General features: G+C 30.6%; 2 protein-coding genes across 2 annotated transcripts; both read right to left on the reverse strand.

Annotated features, from left to right (window-relative positions):
• Window positions 1–1,360: 1,360 nt before the first annotated feature.
• On the reverse strand, window positions 1,361–6,584 carry LOC108760464 (CG1567-like). The gene is made up of 7 exons (XM_018506471.1): window positions 6,428–6,584; window positions 5,201–5,304; window positions 4,895–5,051; window positions 3,915–4,037; window positions 3,282–3,412; window positions 2,148–2,424; window positions 1,361–1,716 (listed from the first exon to the last, which is right to left on the reverse strand). The coding sequence occupies exons 1-7, from the start codon at window positions 6,568–6,570 to the stop codon at window positions 1,383–1,385; spliced, it is 1,269 nt and encodes a 422-aa protein (XP_018361973.1). The 5' UTR covers window positions 6,571–6,584; the 3' UTR covers window positions 1,361–1,382.
• Window positions 6,585–10,239: 3,655 nt separating this feature from the next.
• LOC108760488 (uncharacterized) lies at window positions 10,240–17,669 on the reverse strand. Its single transcript, XM_018506481.1, has 5 exons — window positions 17,319–17,669; window positions 13,491–13,571; window positions 12,185–12,444; window positions 11,576–11,795; window positions 10,240–10,973 (listed from the first exon to the last, which is right to left on the reverse strand). The coding sequence occupies exons 1-5, from the start codon at window positions 17,508–17,510 to the stop codon at window positions 10,461–10,463; spliced, it is 1,266 nt and encodes a 421-aa protein (XP_018361983.1). The 5' UTR covers window positions 17,511–17,669; the 3' UTR covers window positions 10,240–10,460.
• Window positions 17,670–17,954: the final 285 nt, after the last annotated feature.

The following is a 17,954-nucleotide window of genomic DNA, read 5'->3' on the forward strand; positions in this document are numbered from 1 at the left end:
TGAAAAATGTGGGAAAGAAAATGGAGACTTCCGTGAAATTCCGATAACCCTTATCTTTTATTAAATAATATCAGCATATTAATCATTCAATTGATGTTCTATTTATATATATATATATTGTAATTTTAACTTTGAACAGAGCTTGTTTGCTTATTTTTTATGATACTATCCCATTTAGCACACTTTATTATTAATATTTTTACAAATATTTTTAAAATATTTATTTAATGTACACTTTATTTTTAATATTTTTACAAATATTTTTAAAATATTTATTTAATGTAAAATTATTAAATAAATATTAAAGAAATATTTTTTAAATATCGTGTGTTGATTGGGATAAAAAATTATAATTGTAAAATTGAACAATGAGGAAATTACAATGTAAAGATAGAAAATTAAATGATGATGGATGATAGGCATTCTTCTTCTAAAGCTAATAGGAAATACGTCGCGATATTCGATTTCTCACGTATTCCATGGGCGTCCCTTTATCCGGCGAAATGGAGGGCGAAATGCAGTCGACGTTAGTATTACGCAAGCGATGCATGTAACTGTGCTGGCGGCGCCCGATTATGTGGGAAGCCGATCGCAGCGGCGTATCTGTGAAAACGGCACATGCACACGCATAATCGAGAGATCGAATCGAATGTGTGATCACTGAAGCGTGACTTCGAGAGGTTTATGTATCCAGGCACGTACTTGTCTCTCTTTCTCTCTTTCTTTTTCCCTTCTTCACATTCGCAGGATATACTTCAGATATCTTACATCCTACTTATATCTACTAGAGGTAGCAGTTGGGTCCAGAGATAGTCGGGCAGCTTTCTCGAAAATCCCTGTTCCGCTAGTCTAGATCGCGCGATCCAGGATCTCTCGCCTACACAATAGCGAAGAAATTCGATAAATAGAATGAGAAATATTCTACAGTTTATAAGGCGAGTTTTCATGAGTTTTATAAAATATAGATCGCATGGTAAATTTTCAAAAAAGAAATAATTGACATTACGGATTTTATTTAATATTTTATTAAGTAAGAATAAAAAATGAGAATATAATAAAAAAGATATAGGAAAAAGGTTAAAAAAATAAAATCCTTACTTAAATTGCAATGGATACTTCCAAACACAAATATAATATACCTCCAAATATATTGTTAAATTGATACAATGAATTAATAAAATTTATCAGTTATATAATATTATAAAATAATTCCTCTTAAATAATTTACATTTTAAACACAGGTTTACAACAATTTATAAGAAAAGAAATTAAATCAATCTCGGGATATTTTATGAAATAGTTAAATCAAGCATGACTTTAAATAAATAAATAAATAAATAAGTAGAGAAATAATAAATAAACTTTCAAACAATAATTCAATTTTATGTCTCGTTCTCGTCGTCTCTTTCAGTCGTTGGTTCTTCTATCGGCCATTTCCCCGCAGTCGCGGCTGGATCTGCGGTGCTAGTAATCGGTGGATCGGTAATCACAATGGGCCCAAGAGGTTCCGCAGTCTGTTCTTCTTTTTTAGGAGGTTTTTCCCCGTGTTTATTATCTTCGTTTGAAATTTCTTCGATACTTGGTTTATCCCCGAGGTCTTGAACGTCTTGCGACAATTCCATAGTGACATCGGGCATCGGTGGTACCAGTTCCACCGATGGTATCATAGTTTTTATCTGGCACTGCCGGCCCATGTAGCTCAGAGGACAGATGCATCTACAAAAAAAACGAATGTTTCTTAATATTTCTAAAGATCCTTTAGAATCCTTTTCAACAAATTTTTTCTAATATTTCCTAATATTTCTAATATTTCTAAAGAGACATAAACGATCATGTAACTATTGTACATTAAAAAATTGAACATTACAAGCAGTCAAATAAAACTCATTTACTATTAAATTTTAAGCGAATTTTATATTACGAGTTTAGAAATTTAAAAAACGGTAGAATACCACTAATTCTTTCAATAAAGAAAAATTATATGTGATTAATTTTTAATGTAATAATAAAAATAATGACGCGCGCGCGCGCGTGTTTATATCATGATATAATTATAACGTATAAAAGATTAACATGTAATTAACTTAAAAAATTGAATGTAAACCTATAATGCAATCACGATGAGATTGAATTTTACTCTGTCTTACCTATAATCGCCATCCTCATGAGTCATGCTGATGCAAGTAGCGTTATTTCGACAAATATCGAGATGCTCATCGCAATATGTGAGCTTTTCGTTACATAGGTCACCGGCCCAGCCGGGTTCACATCGACACTCCCATGGTCGTTTACATGATCCATGCACGCATCCAGGATATGGTACACATTCGGTACAATTGGGTCCCGTCCAGCCTACGCGGCATCTACACGTATTTGGTTGCCTGCAGCTACCGTGATCCCGGCTACATCCTTGCGCGCAGATCGCTAATAAACAACATTTTAGTATATTATGTATTGTATTGTCGGTTTATTATATAATTATATTAATCTGTTTATTATATAATATTATTCAATCTTGATATATTATAAAGTTATTAGAGTTAATATTAATGATTTTATATCAATTTTATATTAATTAAAAAATGTGTTTATAGAATTCAATCTTTATTAAAAGGAAATAGTTTTTGTATATCATTTTTCTGTGTTAATTATTTTATTACAATTAAAATGTTATAACTTTCATGTGTATAAAAGATTAAAATTAATAGAGTTTTAAATTAGAAATCAGATTTCTTAGTACATAACTGTATAATGAAAAATTGTTAACTTTAACTTTAATGTAATTATTATATTATCATTTTAAGTCTTAGCTTAATTGTAAAATATGTTATATTTAGATTAAAAGTTTCTTAAGAATAATTCTTAAATAATTAATTTGATATTAATTTCTTTAAAAAATCATTTTTTAATTTTATAAAATCGCAAGGATAGGAAGATAAATGCAGTAATATTATATATTATATGTTTATTCTACCAAGAGATTTTTAAAGGAGAAATATTTCTAGCATTCCGAGAAAAGATTGTTGAACGGCACACGTACGTGATTTGAGATAGCATTTTCTTTTTTGAACAAGTCTTGCGTATTTCAATGTATATATATTTTATATGGTATCAAAGTCGGTTAACAAGAATCTTACATATGTATGTATTGTAGAAAAATTCCTTCTCTCCCATTCTCTATTGTCCAAATAAACAAAAATAAGATGATTCTCGTTGATAGTCACATTTCAGTTTATTCTGGGAAGAGTTTCTCTTCTATTTGCTTTCGGGAATAAACTTACGTGTTTGACAAAGCAGTCCGGTCCAACCTGGATCGCACCGACACTCGAGGGGTCCTTGACAGGTCCCATGAACACAACCCGGCAGAACCGCGCACTGTTTGCACTTGGGGCCTTGCCATCCGAAACGACATCTAAAAGAAAGAATACATCGAGAGAGCTTTGATTTTTCTCTTTCCTATACATCTGTGTCTATAGAATCTTGAAGAAAGATCCTAGAATTTAAATTATGTTACATTTATTGCATCAAAAGTTTTCAATTATATCTAATATTATGATTCTATATCTTTAAATTTATAGAATATGTTTTTTTATATTTCTTTTATAATATTCTAATATTCTAAATAATTCAATTCCTTATTATACTTTATTTTACAGTATATCTATTATTTTATAATAATATATACTATAATACTACACACAGTAGAGAATCTATCATTAAAAAAAACCATACACTTCAGTCAAGCAATAATAAATAATAAATATTATAAAAGAAAGCAAATAAATACACAAAATTTATTTTTGATAAGTCTAATATTTCGGGGTTAATAGTTTGTAAAATCAGTCTCGGTGAAAATATTTGCAATAATTAGAGTATGCACGTGAACGCGTTTAAGGAGGTACAAGATTAATCACCTGCAGTCACCGGGTTTGTCGCAGTAACCCTGACTGGAGAGGCAATCGGGCGCGCAAATCGGCTCAGAGCAGAACATGCCTTTCCAACCGGGATCGCAGGAGCACTCGAAGCTCACGTTACATCTGAAAGTGAAAATCTCAACGTTAAGTCCCTGTATGTCTATCAAACGGAATCGATCGATGGTCACGAGAGACTGCTCCAAGCGAGGAAGCGTTTCGTGTTACACGGAAATTAGGCTCTTTCGCTCAACCAAGGTGAAAGCAAAGCGAAGCTGATACGGGCTGTTGTTATTCAAGCGGCGTTCAATTTATATCCTACGTGTGGGGCACGATAAATCGTGCCGCATTATAGCTGCATGGGCGCTACATCGATATCTAGTATAATTGTTATGGAGTTATCACATATATAATGAGAAATCGATGAACAATTAATTAAAGTTTAATCTTCTCATGAATATAAACAATGTTCGATTTTCGCATTTAGCACATGAAGAAAAGGAATGTATCTATGTAAAATCTAAAAAAATATTTTTTAAGTAAAAGTAATAAAAATTAAATTTTATCTAATTTGACAAAAAAGTTTTATAAAATTGAACTGCTGAAAAAATAGAACAAAAAAGATTTTCATGATATATTGATGATAAAAGTGGACGATCCATTAGTTACACTATAAAAGCATTTTAAACTAAATAAAATAAGTATAAGTTAACGGTAATTTAACATAATTAATTTAATTTTTAGTAATAACTAAATTTTAATTTAATAATAAATTAATGTTCTATGTTTATACTTATAATTCATGCATATATTATTTAATATATAATATTTGAATTTAATAAAAGAAAATAGATATGTATAATATTTTTGCTAAAATGTAATTCAAATTTCATGCAAGATTTATTATGTTAATGTAAAGCTTTGAGAAATTTATATAATCTCTAAAGTGCACTTTTCCTTCATTACATATCAAATGATTATACCTTCCATGCTGACATCCTGGTAAAGCCACACATTTGTCGCACAGTTCGCCGTAGAAACCTAACTTACAACGACATTCTCCTGGTCGCCGACAGTAGCCTTGAAGAGGATCACAACCCTTGCGGCAAATTGGTACATCACAGAGATCTCCAGTCCATCCTAAATAATGTTTTATTATAACTTTATGTTAGAAAAAAATAATACAAATTTTAATCATTTAATCATTAATTTTTATTAAATTAATTTAATTTATTTTAATTTAGCTGCAAAGTATAATTTGATCTAATTTAATAAATTATTCTTTATACCTGGCAAACATTTCACTTCACCAGCTTCGTCGCAAATATAATGCGAATTCGGGTGTTGAGATGCTGGTATTTCGCATGCTTGCTTTTTCCATTTTGGAACATATCTATATGGTTAAATTTAATAAAATGTTGATAAATTGAAACTTGTAAATTAGTAACAAGGTTTTATATTCTTGTCAATCCGAGGAAATAATGACGTAAATACCTATCGACATATATAAATATCTATCAATATGTAAAAGTTGCGAAATGTCATCGCGAACGTTTCTTTGCAGATTCTTCGCGTTTTAATAAATCAGACGAATGTTTATTAATAGTTCTACAAATACGTTTTCTCGTGTGAAAAAGAAGTTTAATCACTATGCCAAGGAAAACAACGTTCGAGAATGGTTGAAGAATGTGTGATTAACGAACAGAAAGGATTACCGCCTACTTAAGAGATAATCTCTTAAAAATCACTTAGTTGATGCATTCTTGAAGATAAGGAACTGTCGATTAGGTAGGATGACATTGACACGGTTAGGATTCAACAAAGCCCTATGTGCTATTTTAATCGTGATTGTGATTTATATCCTTTCAAACCGATTGATTATATCAGGGAAGATTACGATTAAGTGATTCATTGGAAAAAAATGAGAAAAAATTGATTTTTATTATTCAACGAGATAATAATAAAAATTTTTTGATAATAATATAGATTATAGGAAATATTTAAATTTATGATATAATAATATTATAATAATATTGTAATAATATTGTAATAATATTGTAATAATATTGTAATAATATTGTAATAATATTATAATAATATTGTAATTAATAATATTGTAATAAATAATGTAATAATTAATAATATTGTAATAAAAATATGATAATTCTGTAATATAGAGAGAGAGAGACAAATCTTTAACAAATAATAGAACTTTACTGAAGTTCTTTCAAGTTTATTTTTGTAAATATTTTTGTAAAACATACAATTTTACAATATATAGACATAATAGATGTACAGTGCGGACAAATTAATTTTTCATTATTCGAAAAATTTTTAATTATAATATAAAATATGAATTTTAATTATATGTATAATTATATATAATATTATATAATTATAGACAAATATATATATATACATATTAGGTTCTGTATAAAAAATTATTTAGGATTAGCCATTGGTTTTAAATGAACTACTTGCGATCTAAGCAGATCTATGCTCGTGATTTATGATACCTGGGCCCGGCGGCGAGTCCGACGGGCAGCACGGAGGCTCCTAACACTGCAGCAATCCTGATTAATCCATTGTTCGCGTTTGATTGTGCAAGTTGATGAGGGAAGTTGACCAGAAAGGTGGCGAATAGCAGTGGTATCATCATCGTGGCTTGACTTCCGAGTCAAGACTGGGAGGACGAAGACGTTCAAGGCGAAGCCTAGGATAACGGGACCTTGTTCGAGGTCACGGCATACTTTTCACCGTGCGTGTGTGCATGTATCGTAAGTAACGTACGTTCGCCTGGTACAGCTCTGACTTTTTTACAAACTCATCGCGTCATTCGAGTTCAATACCCCCTGTGGATGAGAAGCGAGGCTGAAAAAAGTAGAGAGAAAGGGCCTTCTCCACAAAAAATTATTTCGAAAATTTATAAGAAGAGTCTTCTAAGATACTTCTCCAAGCCAACTATAAGTAATTACTTATAAATAGTTTTTTATTCGAGTTTTGTTTTTTGATAAATTAATTTTTTCGAATTTTGAAATATCACAGAAAGTTAGCAGCCCAAATTTTCAAATGTTATTTTTTTAGTTAAATCAACGGAACTATTTCTAAAATCTATCAAAAATTATATTTATATAAAACCTATGGAACTATTGCAGGTATAAATGGAACTTGCATTAAAATTTGCGATGCAAAAAGATGAGATACTAACTTCACACACGTCTTGGTTTATAGATCTGTAAAGTTAGCACGACATTCTATTAACATAAAAAGAATAATGACAGTTTTAATAGCTATCTCTCTCTCTCTCTCTCCATAGTTATACAGTTCCTTATAAAAATGGAAAAGCATTTTTTATACTAAAAAAACCAAAAATAAAAATTTGGTGTACTAACTTTGCAATCTAGCACGACGCTTTCTCTTCTAAAGTACAAGAGAACGATAAATATTATTTTTAGCACAGTAGGGAAGACGGGGCTGGTTATTATACGGAGTTGATTATCAAAATACTTATAACACAAACAGGACAGAAAATAGCTCTTCTTTTTACTGTAGATTGCTGATATAATATTAATTTATTGTGTAAAATGATTTGCATCATAAACATTGTATGTATTATTTTATTTACGGTTTTTAAGAAAATGAAATTGATGAGTATTTTTCTTATCATCTATTTTGTTGTCTGACAAGTCTTTGGAATTATTAATCGCGATATCTCTGTATTCATAGAAAATGATATGTCTTAGAAGATCTGTGTTACAATTAATTAATCATTATCCTGACAAAGTTCAAAGTTTGAATACAACCTTTTTTTATTAAAAATAGCTATGTGAGGTAGGTTGACCGAAATGAGACGAGGTTAGGTGACAATTAATCTTAATATCTTTAAAGAACATATTTTCAGAGAATATACTTCTCTTACAGAGAATATACAGAGAACTACTAAACAAATATATTATATTTTATATAGATTTATATGTTTTTTTATTTTTCATATAAAAACTACGGTACAAAAACAAATTACATATTTTATAATTAAAATAACTATTTTATTTGTATTAAAATACTATAATTACTATTATTTTTTAAAATATAGAATTGATATTAAAATAAAAATTGTATTTTTCATATACGTGTTGTTCATAACAAATAAGCTACTGCCAATCTTAGAACGTGTGACAATCAACTTAGAACACGGGGTTAATTGTCACATTTTCACAGCTTCATTTTAAATAACTTATTTTTACGATATGATGAATTCACGAGTAATATTTTTTTAATATCTAAAGAGGATGTAGGTATATTATACGTATATATAATATTTTAAAATCAGGCATCCACTTTTTTCTAAAAATCATTAATCAAAAACTGTGACCACCGGCCCCGGTCCTTTCTATTCGAATGTTTCATTAGTACTACTCGAATTTTACCAATAATAGGGTAGGATTAGATAAGATGATCATCTTTAAAATGTAAAAAGCATACTTTAATTTTTGCTATCTTTAATAGTGTTATATTGGTATATGTTTTTCGTATGTCGAAAATAATATTATCCTATATATAATTTGAAAATCAATGTATCGACGCCTGAGCCGTAGAACGTGCTATAACGAGAAAAACATAATGAAAGATCTATGTCAAGAAATGAATAAAAAGCTGTCTATTTTGCATAAGGCGTGAAGATCGATCTATGACGATATTCATACGAAGCACGGTTTATATCGAGAAAGCAAGAAGAACGGTTCAAGTCGCATGAAATTAAACAAGAAGTTATATAGCACAGTATATTTTCTTCTCATAAATTTTATAGTGGTATGACTGAAAACGGGAATCGTCTTGATTCTCAATTCTATTTCTTGTATTCATTTATTCATATATTATTTAATTTTCTGTAACTAAATTTGTGTAATTTATGAGTAGTGAATATTGTGCTATATGGACCCTTCTTTAATTTTATGCGACTTGAACCGTTCTTCTCACTTTCTCGATATAAACCATACTTCGTATGCGTTTCGACATAGACCAATCTTCACGCCTCACGCGAAATAGATCACTTTTCATTCATTTCTTAACATAGACTTTTCTTCATGTTTTTTTCGATATAGCACTTTCTATACAATATTTCGCCTCGATACGGCTCAGGCGTCGGTATATAATTTCAAAACAGTTATCATTTTTTATATATTTTAAATATAGAAAACAGCATTATACTTTTTCTTCAAGCTTCTATATTTAAAGTGTATAGAAAGTAATTGTTGGAATGGTAATTATTGGAATTTTGTCAAATTATATATATTGGTAGAATTCGAATAGCACTAACAAGAATTGTTGTCAAAAGTAGTAATTTATCGTTTTCTTGTATTTTAGAAGGGGAAGTATCGTGCTAAGTTCACGAAATAACACATCATATTTTCATTGTTTATTTTTTAATATAAAAAATGTATGTTTTTTAAAATAAAAAAAGTTTTGCATTTTATCTCTCTCTATATAGATATATATATAGAGAGAGATATATATAGAGGCGAAATAATATATATATAAATATGTAACATAAAATGAAGAAGAATTTTTGGTCTTGACGTATATTTATTTAGTTACGAATTATAATATAATACAAATATTATACAAGACTGCAGCTATGTATTTACAAATAAATATTTGGAGTTCAACGCTGCTTGTCAATTTTCGGCGATAGGAACTCTTAGAATTCAGTCTATTCGTTGCATTGCATTGAGCTAGAACATCATTCATATGTTTATGTACCCCATTATGTAAAAAAGATGTCTAAGAGTTTGTAAAATTTCAACTAATATCGCTATTTTCTTATTCACTATTCGTATATTTTATAATACTAAACTTTGTACATTTGATCTTCCAACATTCTTTGCCTTCGCACACATAATTATAAAATATTTACAAAACTATTATTAAACAATTTAATAGCATACGAATCAATAATGTTCTCAACGTATGCACTTGCATTTATATATTTTATCTCTTTTGTTGACAATTTCGTTTAAAGAGAAAACTGCTACTCTAAGATTCAGTTTAATATTAACAAATATATGTAGTATCAATAATAATGTAATCTAACAAATTTTATAGCAATATTTTTCTCTTTCATTATTCCAAAAATATAGTATGTGCCAATTAGTTTTAAAAATATATTCACTGAATCTTAAACTATTTATCCATGAAATTTACAATTTACTTTATTCCACAAATAAATAGTTTTAATTTGTGATTTTTTAAAGAATTATAAATTCTATTATATTTATCTGTTGGCCATTTTTATAAAGTGTAAAAAAATTTCTTAAAAATCTTTGTCGTTAAATTTTTGATAAATATGTTATATATAGATATTGTGTGTCAGGAATGCCAAGATGATTTGTTTGGCTTCGTAGCAACAAAACGGGTGATATCCAATTCACCCTTCATCGTGTATGCTGAAAGCGGAAGACCACGCTCTCCCATGAGAGCAAGTAAAGTCCCTGAGTTATTCTTGCTAAGTTAAGCAAAAAAAATGTTCTATCAAATTTGTTAGAAGATTATCTAGCTTTTCTGAATCACGTTTGCTTTCTCGCATTTTGTGTTTTGCGTGCTCGCATTCGCATCTTGTGCTTTTATACTCGTGTTAACATTCATGTTCGTTTCGTTGACCCACAGTAGATTGTCCGTAGTGTGACTATGGTGTCTGTGTTCCAAGCTAGTCTGCACTCGATCCATTAGTTTATTTTGCAATTGTTGCTTCAGGACTTTTTCCTTTATCTTCTCCGACTTCGTCAAGCCCTCCTCCATCTTACTCTTTTTTCCATTCTTTATTCGATTTTGTCTAAATAAATATATAATAGGAATAGAACAGAAGAGTCCCACCATAAAGAAAATAAATATCAAAATTTTCGGATCATTGATGTACTTATATAGGTCCCAGATCGATATTTTAGGACTCTTGCAGTCGCCAGTGTCGACGACGATCGGGTAGCTACCGGGACCATCGTTGGTGGCTATTCTGACCAAATATTTACCGCACGGCAAGGAAATCTGTGCCGATTCGCTGTCTGTTACCTGTAAGGATAGAAACAAGTTTCAATATTATACATGCACGAATTCGAATTATTTTAAATATCTGATTTTTAGTTAGGTTTTGACATTACTTATATTAGAAAGTATAGTTTTATTCGTTCGCAAAATATTCAATCTCTAAACAAGATTTATAAATGTATATTTAAAAATGCACGAGATATTTTGTTATTGGGAAGAAACAGTATATTTTAAAAATAAATTTTAATATCACTACTGAAATATTGCTATTAAATTTTATTATTTTATTATTTCACTACTAATACTTTTTTTTCGTTTTTTTTAAGTTAGAATTCTTATTAAATTTCTGCTTTTTGAAATTTAAGTATTATTCATTGTCAGAAAAATGTCATTTTACTGAAAATTTTAAATATATGAAAGAGAAAAGCATAAACAGAAGACTATTGTAGTAAGACTGTAAATGATATTTGTAAAAAACTTGATTCTATTTGATACCTTTTTTATTTTTTTAATTAATTGTAAAGGATTTGAGTTTATTTAAAAGTACTTTGTTTCTCGAAACAGTCGTAAAGAGGTCGAAATTGCATCGAGTCAGATTCGAATTCACTTGCGAAACATTTAATTACCTGGTTGCCCATAATACCGTCTCCGGTCTCCTGCTGCCAGGTAACGACGAAAGACGATTTATATTGTTTCTCTTTCACGGACTGGCGTTTAAAGTAATTTGAGGTAATCCTTTCGCGTTGATCCTTCAGTTGAATTTGCCAATCCTCCCATGTGATATAGGCTTGGTAGAGAGGGCCACCGGCTTTGAGTAATTGTAGTTTTGGCCACCACTTATCCCAACTATAATAATGATAATGATTTTATCAATAATAAAAATAAGTAAGAGAAAGGAAGTTTAAAGATATCTTATTTAAAAATTACGGAAGTAATTTTTGAAAGAAATGCTGTTTCGGTTATAATATTCGCATTTCTTTGAAACAAACTCATCACAAACAACGGTTAATAATAATCACAATAAATGAGACAATATATTGTTTTTTATTTTATGTTGTGAATATTAAACCTTTAGGCTCTAACTGCTTTGAAACGTTTCTATCAAATATAAAATTTATCTCTGTTTAGACTTTTTGTATTTTCATTTGAAATTATCTTCTTACTATATTATTTATATTCTTTTTTTCTCTGTTTGTGGAAGTATCGTAAAGATCACATTAAAGAAGACAAAATACCTGTAGTGTTTGACCACGCCATCATCCGTGACGACGATGATCCAGCCGCCAGGTATCAAAGCAGGCTGCTGTTTTGCGTAGAAATAATTTTCTTCTTCCCATACTCCTTTCTCATTTTTTTGCATTATTACGGCAATGTCATAGTTATTTATATGGAAAGTTTTATTTTCTTCAGGAGCTGGTAATTTGGTCGGCTCATATTTGTCTTCCTCCGTACCGCGTGTTTGATAAAATGTGTACGCAGTTTTGCAACCTTGGATCTGAAACAGAAAGATATTATATTATAAGATCACAAAAAAGTGCATAAGAAATGTATTGTATTTATATTATACATTATGACATCAGTTTGCATGTGAGATAATGATAAAGTTTTATAAATATATATTAATTGAATTTTTTTCTATCGATTACCGAATCGATTACTTTGTGTGATTATATAACATTTAATAAATCTTAATTTTTTGTAGGATAATTAAAATTAAAAAAGATAGATAGCAGAAGAAAGAAGTAAATAATTTTTTTCCCTAAATATTGGAAAAATCCCGGTTGTTTTTACTAGAGCTAGCATTATCCATACATTGGATCTCCTTGGAAAACTGACTGAGGTAGCCTTTTTCAAGGATTTTGCCCTCTACTTTATCTTTATTGTGAGAGGTCGTCCTTTCTTTCTCGTCGAATCGAAATTTATTCTCAAACGACAATTGAGATTTTCCTCGCGCTTGGATGGCTAAGCTCCTTTGCCCCGAGGCGTAATGAAGGACTAGAAAGATCGACCTAAGTTACCTGCGCACTTATAAAAGGTTCGGAAACTCGAAGCCGCGATTAAAGACGACGATCTGAAACTGCGTGTAAATCCATTTCGAAAAGATTTAAAAAAAAGATATAGCTGTGATACGAATGGTATCTTTCAAATTCCACTCGATTGTATATTTTACAATATAACAAACAAAACTATAGTAGGCTAATGAGAGTCAGCGACGATAAACAGCGCAAATATTTTAGTGAACAATCAATACTCAAACAATTGGATTGATGTCTTCTTTATTTGATTTGTATCTACTACATAATATATATATTTAATTCTTTCATATATTTTATACTAAAAATTTCACATTTCGTTAAACTCGTCAACATATATACATATATATATATATATATGTATACATATGTTGATAAATTTAACGAAATTCGAAATTTTTAGTCGTATATAGTTTGCCTAAATTAAAATTAAATTAAAAAATTGAGATATAATAATTGAAATACCCCAGATTAAATATAAAAAGATGAGAACTTTTTGTTTACTTACACGAGATGTGTGCATGTGTATTCGCGTACAATTGATTTCTTCTTTGTCCCAGAAACGGAAGATTTCACAAGTATTCCAGCACTGAAAAAAGGAATCTAAATGAAAATCTAATTCAATTTTAATAACGAATTTTTTGGATTTACATGTTTTTAAATTCACAAAATCTTATTTATAGAAATTATCGAATTTCTGGGTTTTCAAATCTCTAAATTCTCGAATTCTTAAATTTTTTTTTAAAGGATTGAGAAGTCCAGATGGGAGAGATTTAGCGGCAAACAAAACCTCTCACGGCATGTATGGGATGCACGAGAAGAAAGAAGAGTTACTAAAGGGAGAATGAGAGAGAGGGTTTGATGTAGAAGAAAGGGCAAAATAAAAAAACGTTGAATCAAGCGATTTAAAAGGAAAGAAGAAGAGGTGAAAAGAAGGAGGAAGAGAGCGAAACACCGCGAGAAGGTAAAAAAGGGGGGAACAGGCAAAAAGGAAGGGGAACTGAATTAGCTCCAACCTGTTCCGGGCACAACAGGCATCGTCGTTGTCGTTGTCTTCATATTTATTGGGGTACCGACTCTCGAGCGGGCTCGCCCTGTTTCTAAATTCTTTTTGCCCTTTTCTTTTCATAGTCTACCTCTGTCTCTCCCTTTTTTTCTCTCTCTTCCGATTCTCGATTACCCTTCTTCGTCGCGTACCCTTACTAAGCCCAAGTCTCTGCTTCGGAGAAACGAAAGGCCTCGTGATTTTTCGCTAATGACATTTCCCGAAAGCCACACCGAGATGTTCCCTCACTCCAAAAGAAATTCAGGATCACGGGTATATTTTCATTTTATTAAATATTTCTATATCGTACACTTAGGCTAATCACATTTCCGCTTAAAACGTATACTGTATGATTTATTTTTTTTGGAATCCATAAATTTTCAGTATTGATTAATTAAAAAGAAATCAAATCCACTCAGTGCGCTTGTCAATCAATAATAATTTTGGGCCCAAGTTATCGACTTACGATAATTTCTTTATAAGTCATAAAATAAGAGGTGTCATCTTAATCTAAAAAAATCAATGTTTTATTTATTTGATGGTGACTCGTAAAGTGAAACATATGGACGAAAAGCTGTGATTTGTTGAAGGAAAATGGGAACAATAGAGCAAGGCTAAAAAATTCTGAGAAAAAGAAATAAAGAAAAACATTTACTAGAAAAAAAATGTAGATCAATGGAAAATTTGTATTAAATTTAACACATGTCCCAATCCATTCAAATTTATGTATTAATTTAATAAATATGTTAGAAAGTGTGGGTGTGTGTGTGTGTGTGTGTGTGTACATATATTATATATATAACACAAATATTATTTAAAAAAAGTAAATATAAAAAATGTAATGTTTATAGACAAATGGAAACATATTCTTTTTAGAAAAATTAACATTTATATTAAATAAATACATACATACTTTATTCATTCATTAGAATTTACGTTTTAAAACACATTACTTTTATGTTATTTGTTCATATTTACTCGTAAATTATATTATTGTGACATTAACAAGGAGTAGGCAAGAACTAGAAAATCCGCTTTCAATTAACAAAAATTCTGCGAACTTTTTGAAAGATGCTTACTAGGCAAAGTATTAGGCAAAGTATTATCAATGCATAATCCTTGTTTTTTAATAAAAAATTAATTACGTTATTCAAAATCAGGTTGCGTACTAACTCGTGCTACTCATTTAAAAATGAGAGAAGGGATTTTCATCAAAAATCCCGAAAATTTTGATAAGTAAATCGGGCTCTATCGAACGATGATATAATTTTCGGTTCCGAACGAAAATGGGTTAGTTAAACTGGAAGTCGATTTTTTTTAAATAGAACGTGGTATTTTTTTATCGCAAATTCGGTTTCTACGTGAAAAAACATGAAACTTTTATATTCAAGAATTAGGCAGAAGCTTCCTTTATTCCGAGAAATTATTATTTCTTCTATTTGTTAAAACAATCATGGTTGCGAAGTGGCAAACCTTTCCTTCGATGTCAGTATATGAATCGTCCTTTTTTCTCAAAGAAAAGGAAGAGGAGGTGACCAACTGTATAGTGTTCGTTAAAAGTTTATTCCCGTCCTCTCTACAGGCTGTTATTCTAATGCGAGATGCTCCCTCGCCCCTGTATTCGTCACAGGGGCCCACGCATAAATTTGTACGTTCGGCCCCCTCGCTCTCGTGGGACATGGAATCGATGGATCTCCCAAAATTAATGGACACCCCCTTTAGCATAAAATGAGCAACGCCCTCGCGCGCGCGTTGTTGGACGTCCCCCGAATCCCCCCTAACTTCGATTCTCATCCATATGTGCTCAGGGGGTGGCGACCACACCTGGTGATTTTCCATGGCACTCTCTCTCAAAATCGACACCTAAAGATTTATCGACACCCTATCCGATTTCCGGCTGCAATTGGTGCCTTTTTTTGTCTGTATGTATATACAGGGTGTTTTTAAATTCGCGCTCGCGAAGTACAGAGCATCATACTTTACGCAAAAAAAAATCATTTTTTCCTTTTGCAAAATTGTGTCTGACAAGTAGTTTTTGCAGGAGAGCAGGCGGAAGTTGTATGAGTGAACGCAAAAATTATTTATTGAATGTAATTTTACTACAGGAAAAAGTTGTTCGTTTTAGCACAAAAAACAACTTTTTCCTTTAGCAAAATTGCGTCCGATAAGTAGTTTTTGCAGGAGAGCAGATTGAAGTCAACAAATAAGCGCAAAAATTATTTATTGGACGCAATTTCGTTAAAGAAAAAAATTATTTGTTTCAGCATAAAGTATCACATCTTGTACTTTGTGGGCGCGAATTTGAAAATACTGTGTATATGCTGTAGGGTACACATGACATTACGTTGCGCGAACATTATTTATTTCTTTTTTAAATAAAAATATCTGTATAATATAGAAAATCTTTAAATATACATCGTATTTTTTATGTATAATTTCAAGTAGATGACAGAAAACTTAATATTTATTCCATTGTGAATTTATTGGAGACAATTATATTTATTGATTAATTGATATTATTTTTTATTCATTTTTGCAATCATTGGGATACTTTTTAAATTCCTATATATGACTTGGTTTTTCTTTAAATAAAAATATTAATATTGGAACATTTAAACACTTAAAATTAAACGATTAGTTCGAAATAAAAGAACAAACTCTCTTATCAGTTTATCTTTTTATATCTACATTTTTTTTATACACTTAAAATTCCAAATTTTATTTTACAAACAATAATTAAATAAAATATTTAAAAAATATTACTAAAAGTTTCAGACGGTAGATAATTATTTTTCCGTGGAACTAATATTTTTTTTATTTTTATTTGTTAATAATCGAAATTTTTGCCAAAATGCATATTATATTGTATGAATTTTATGTTATTGGTTTTAAATATCCGTTTTAAATATGAAATATCTTGCAACAAAGGTATACTATGCATATTGCATGCACTTTACAGATAAATTTTGTATTGAGTGAATCTGGTAATGAAATCATAAAATTTTTAATTAGTTTATCGATAAGTGGCACGAAAAATATAATATATTGTTTTATGTTTACATTTCCTGATTTTAATTTCAGTTTTATAGAAACATCACAGTTGATTCATAAATAAGCTGTTGATTATAAATAAGAAGCATTATTTTCTTTGAAATTTTTCTGAAAGCGACAGTCGTACGCAATTATCTCATATATATACTGATTGTGAGTACTTGCCGAGAATTCTTTAGAATAGTTTAGAATATTAAAAAAGTTAAAAAAGATGATTTGATGTAAGATGTTCTTAATTACCAAATCACAGTCGTACATTCGCCTGTTAATATTATTTATATTCAAGCAGTTGCCAGCGATCATGTGATGTCGTAGACACGATGATCGGCATTGTGCGAGCTTGATGATCGGTCCGAGATCCAGGTTGGCGGCTACCAAGGCCAAGGTCGCGCAGAATATCAGCGCCGGAAGCCATGCGATCTTCATCCTCATCTTCGATAACAAAGAATCTTATTCCTCACTTTTTTCACCACAAAATTACTATTATTATTTTCTTTCGCGATTAAAACTCCAAGATATTTCGCGGTCTAATCGAGCACAGATCGTGCCGGCAGGACACGAAGGCCACGGGCGTGGATTCCACGAGCGGAATTTCGGTGCGACTGCAGTCCTTCAGGGTTTCAGAACCTCCTTATATAACCACGCGTCCCCCACTGCGCGCTTCTCGAGTTTTCGTGGGTCCCCACCCTTACTGACTTGCCATGAAGAAGCATCCCTCGTAATTATACGTCGTATTCTCAGCATATGGCCTGCCCCGAGGTTTCGGTCCTGACCGAATTATTCGGCCTACATGAAATGTAGGCCAGCTTGCTGAAGGAATCGCTACGAATATTTCATAGCTTGGATTAGAATATTTTTCGTGAAACAAATAATTTT

Source organism: Trachymyrmex cornetzi, unplaced genomic scaffold (genome assembly GCF_001594075.2).
Source record: "Trachymyrmex cornetzi isolate Tcor2-1 unplaced genomic scaffold, Tcor1.1 scaffold108, whole genome shotgun sequence".
NCBI classification, from domain to species: Eukaryota; Metazoa; Arthropoda; class Insecta; order Hymenoptera; family Formicidae; genus Trachymyrmex; species Trachymyrmex cornetzi.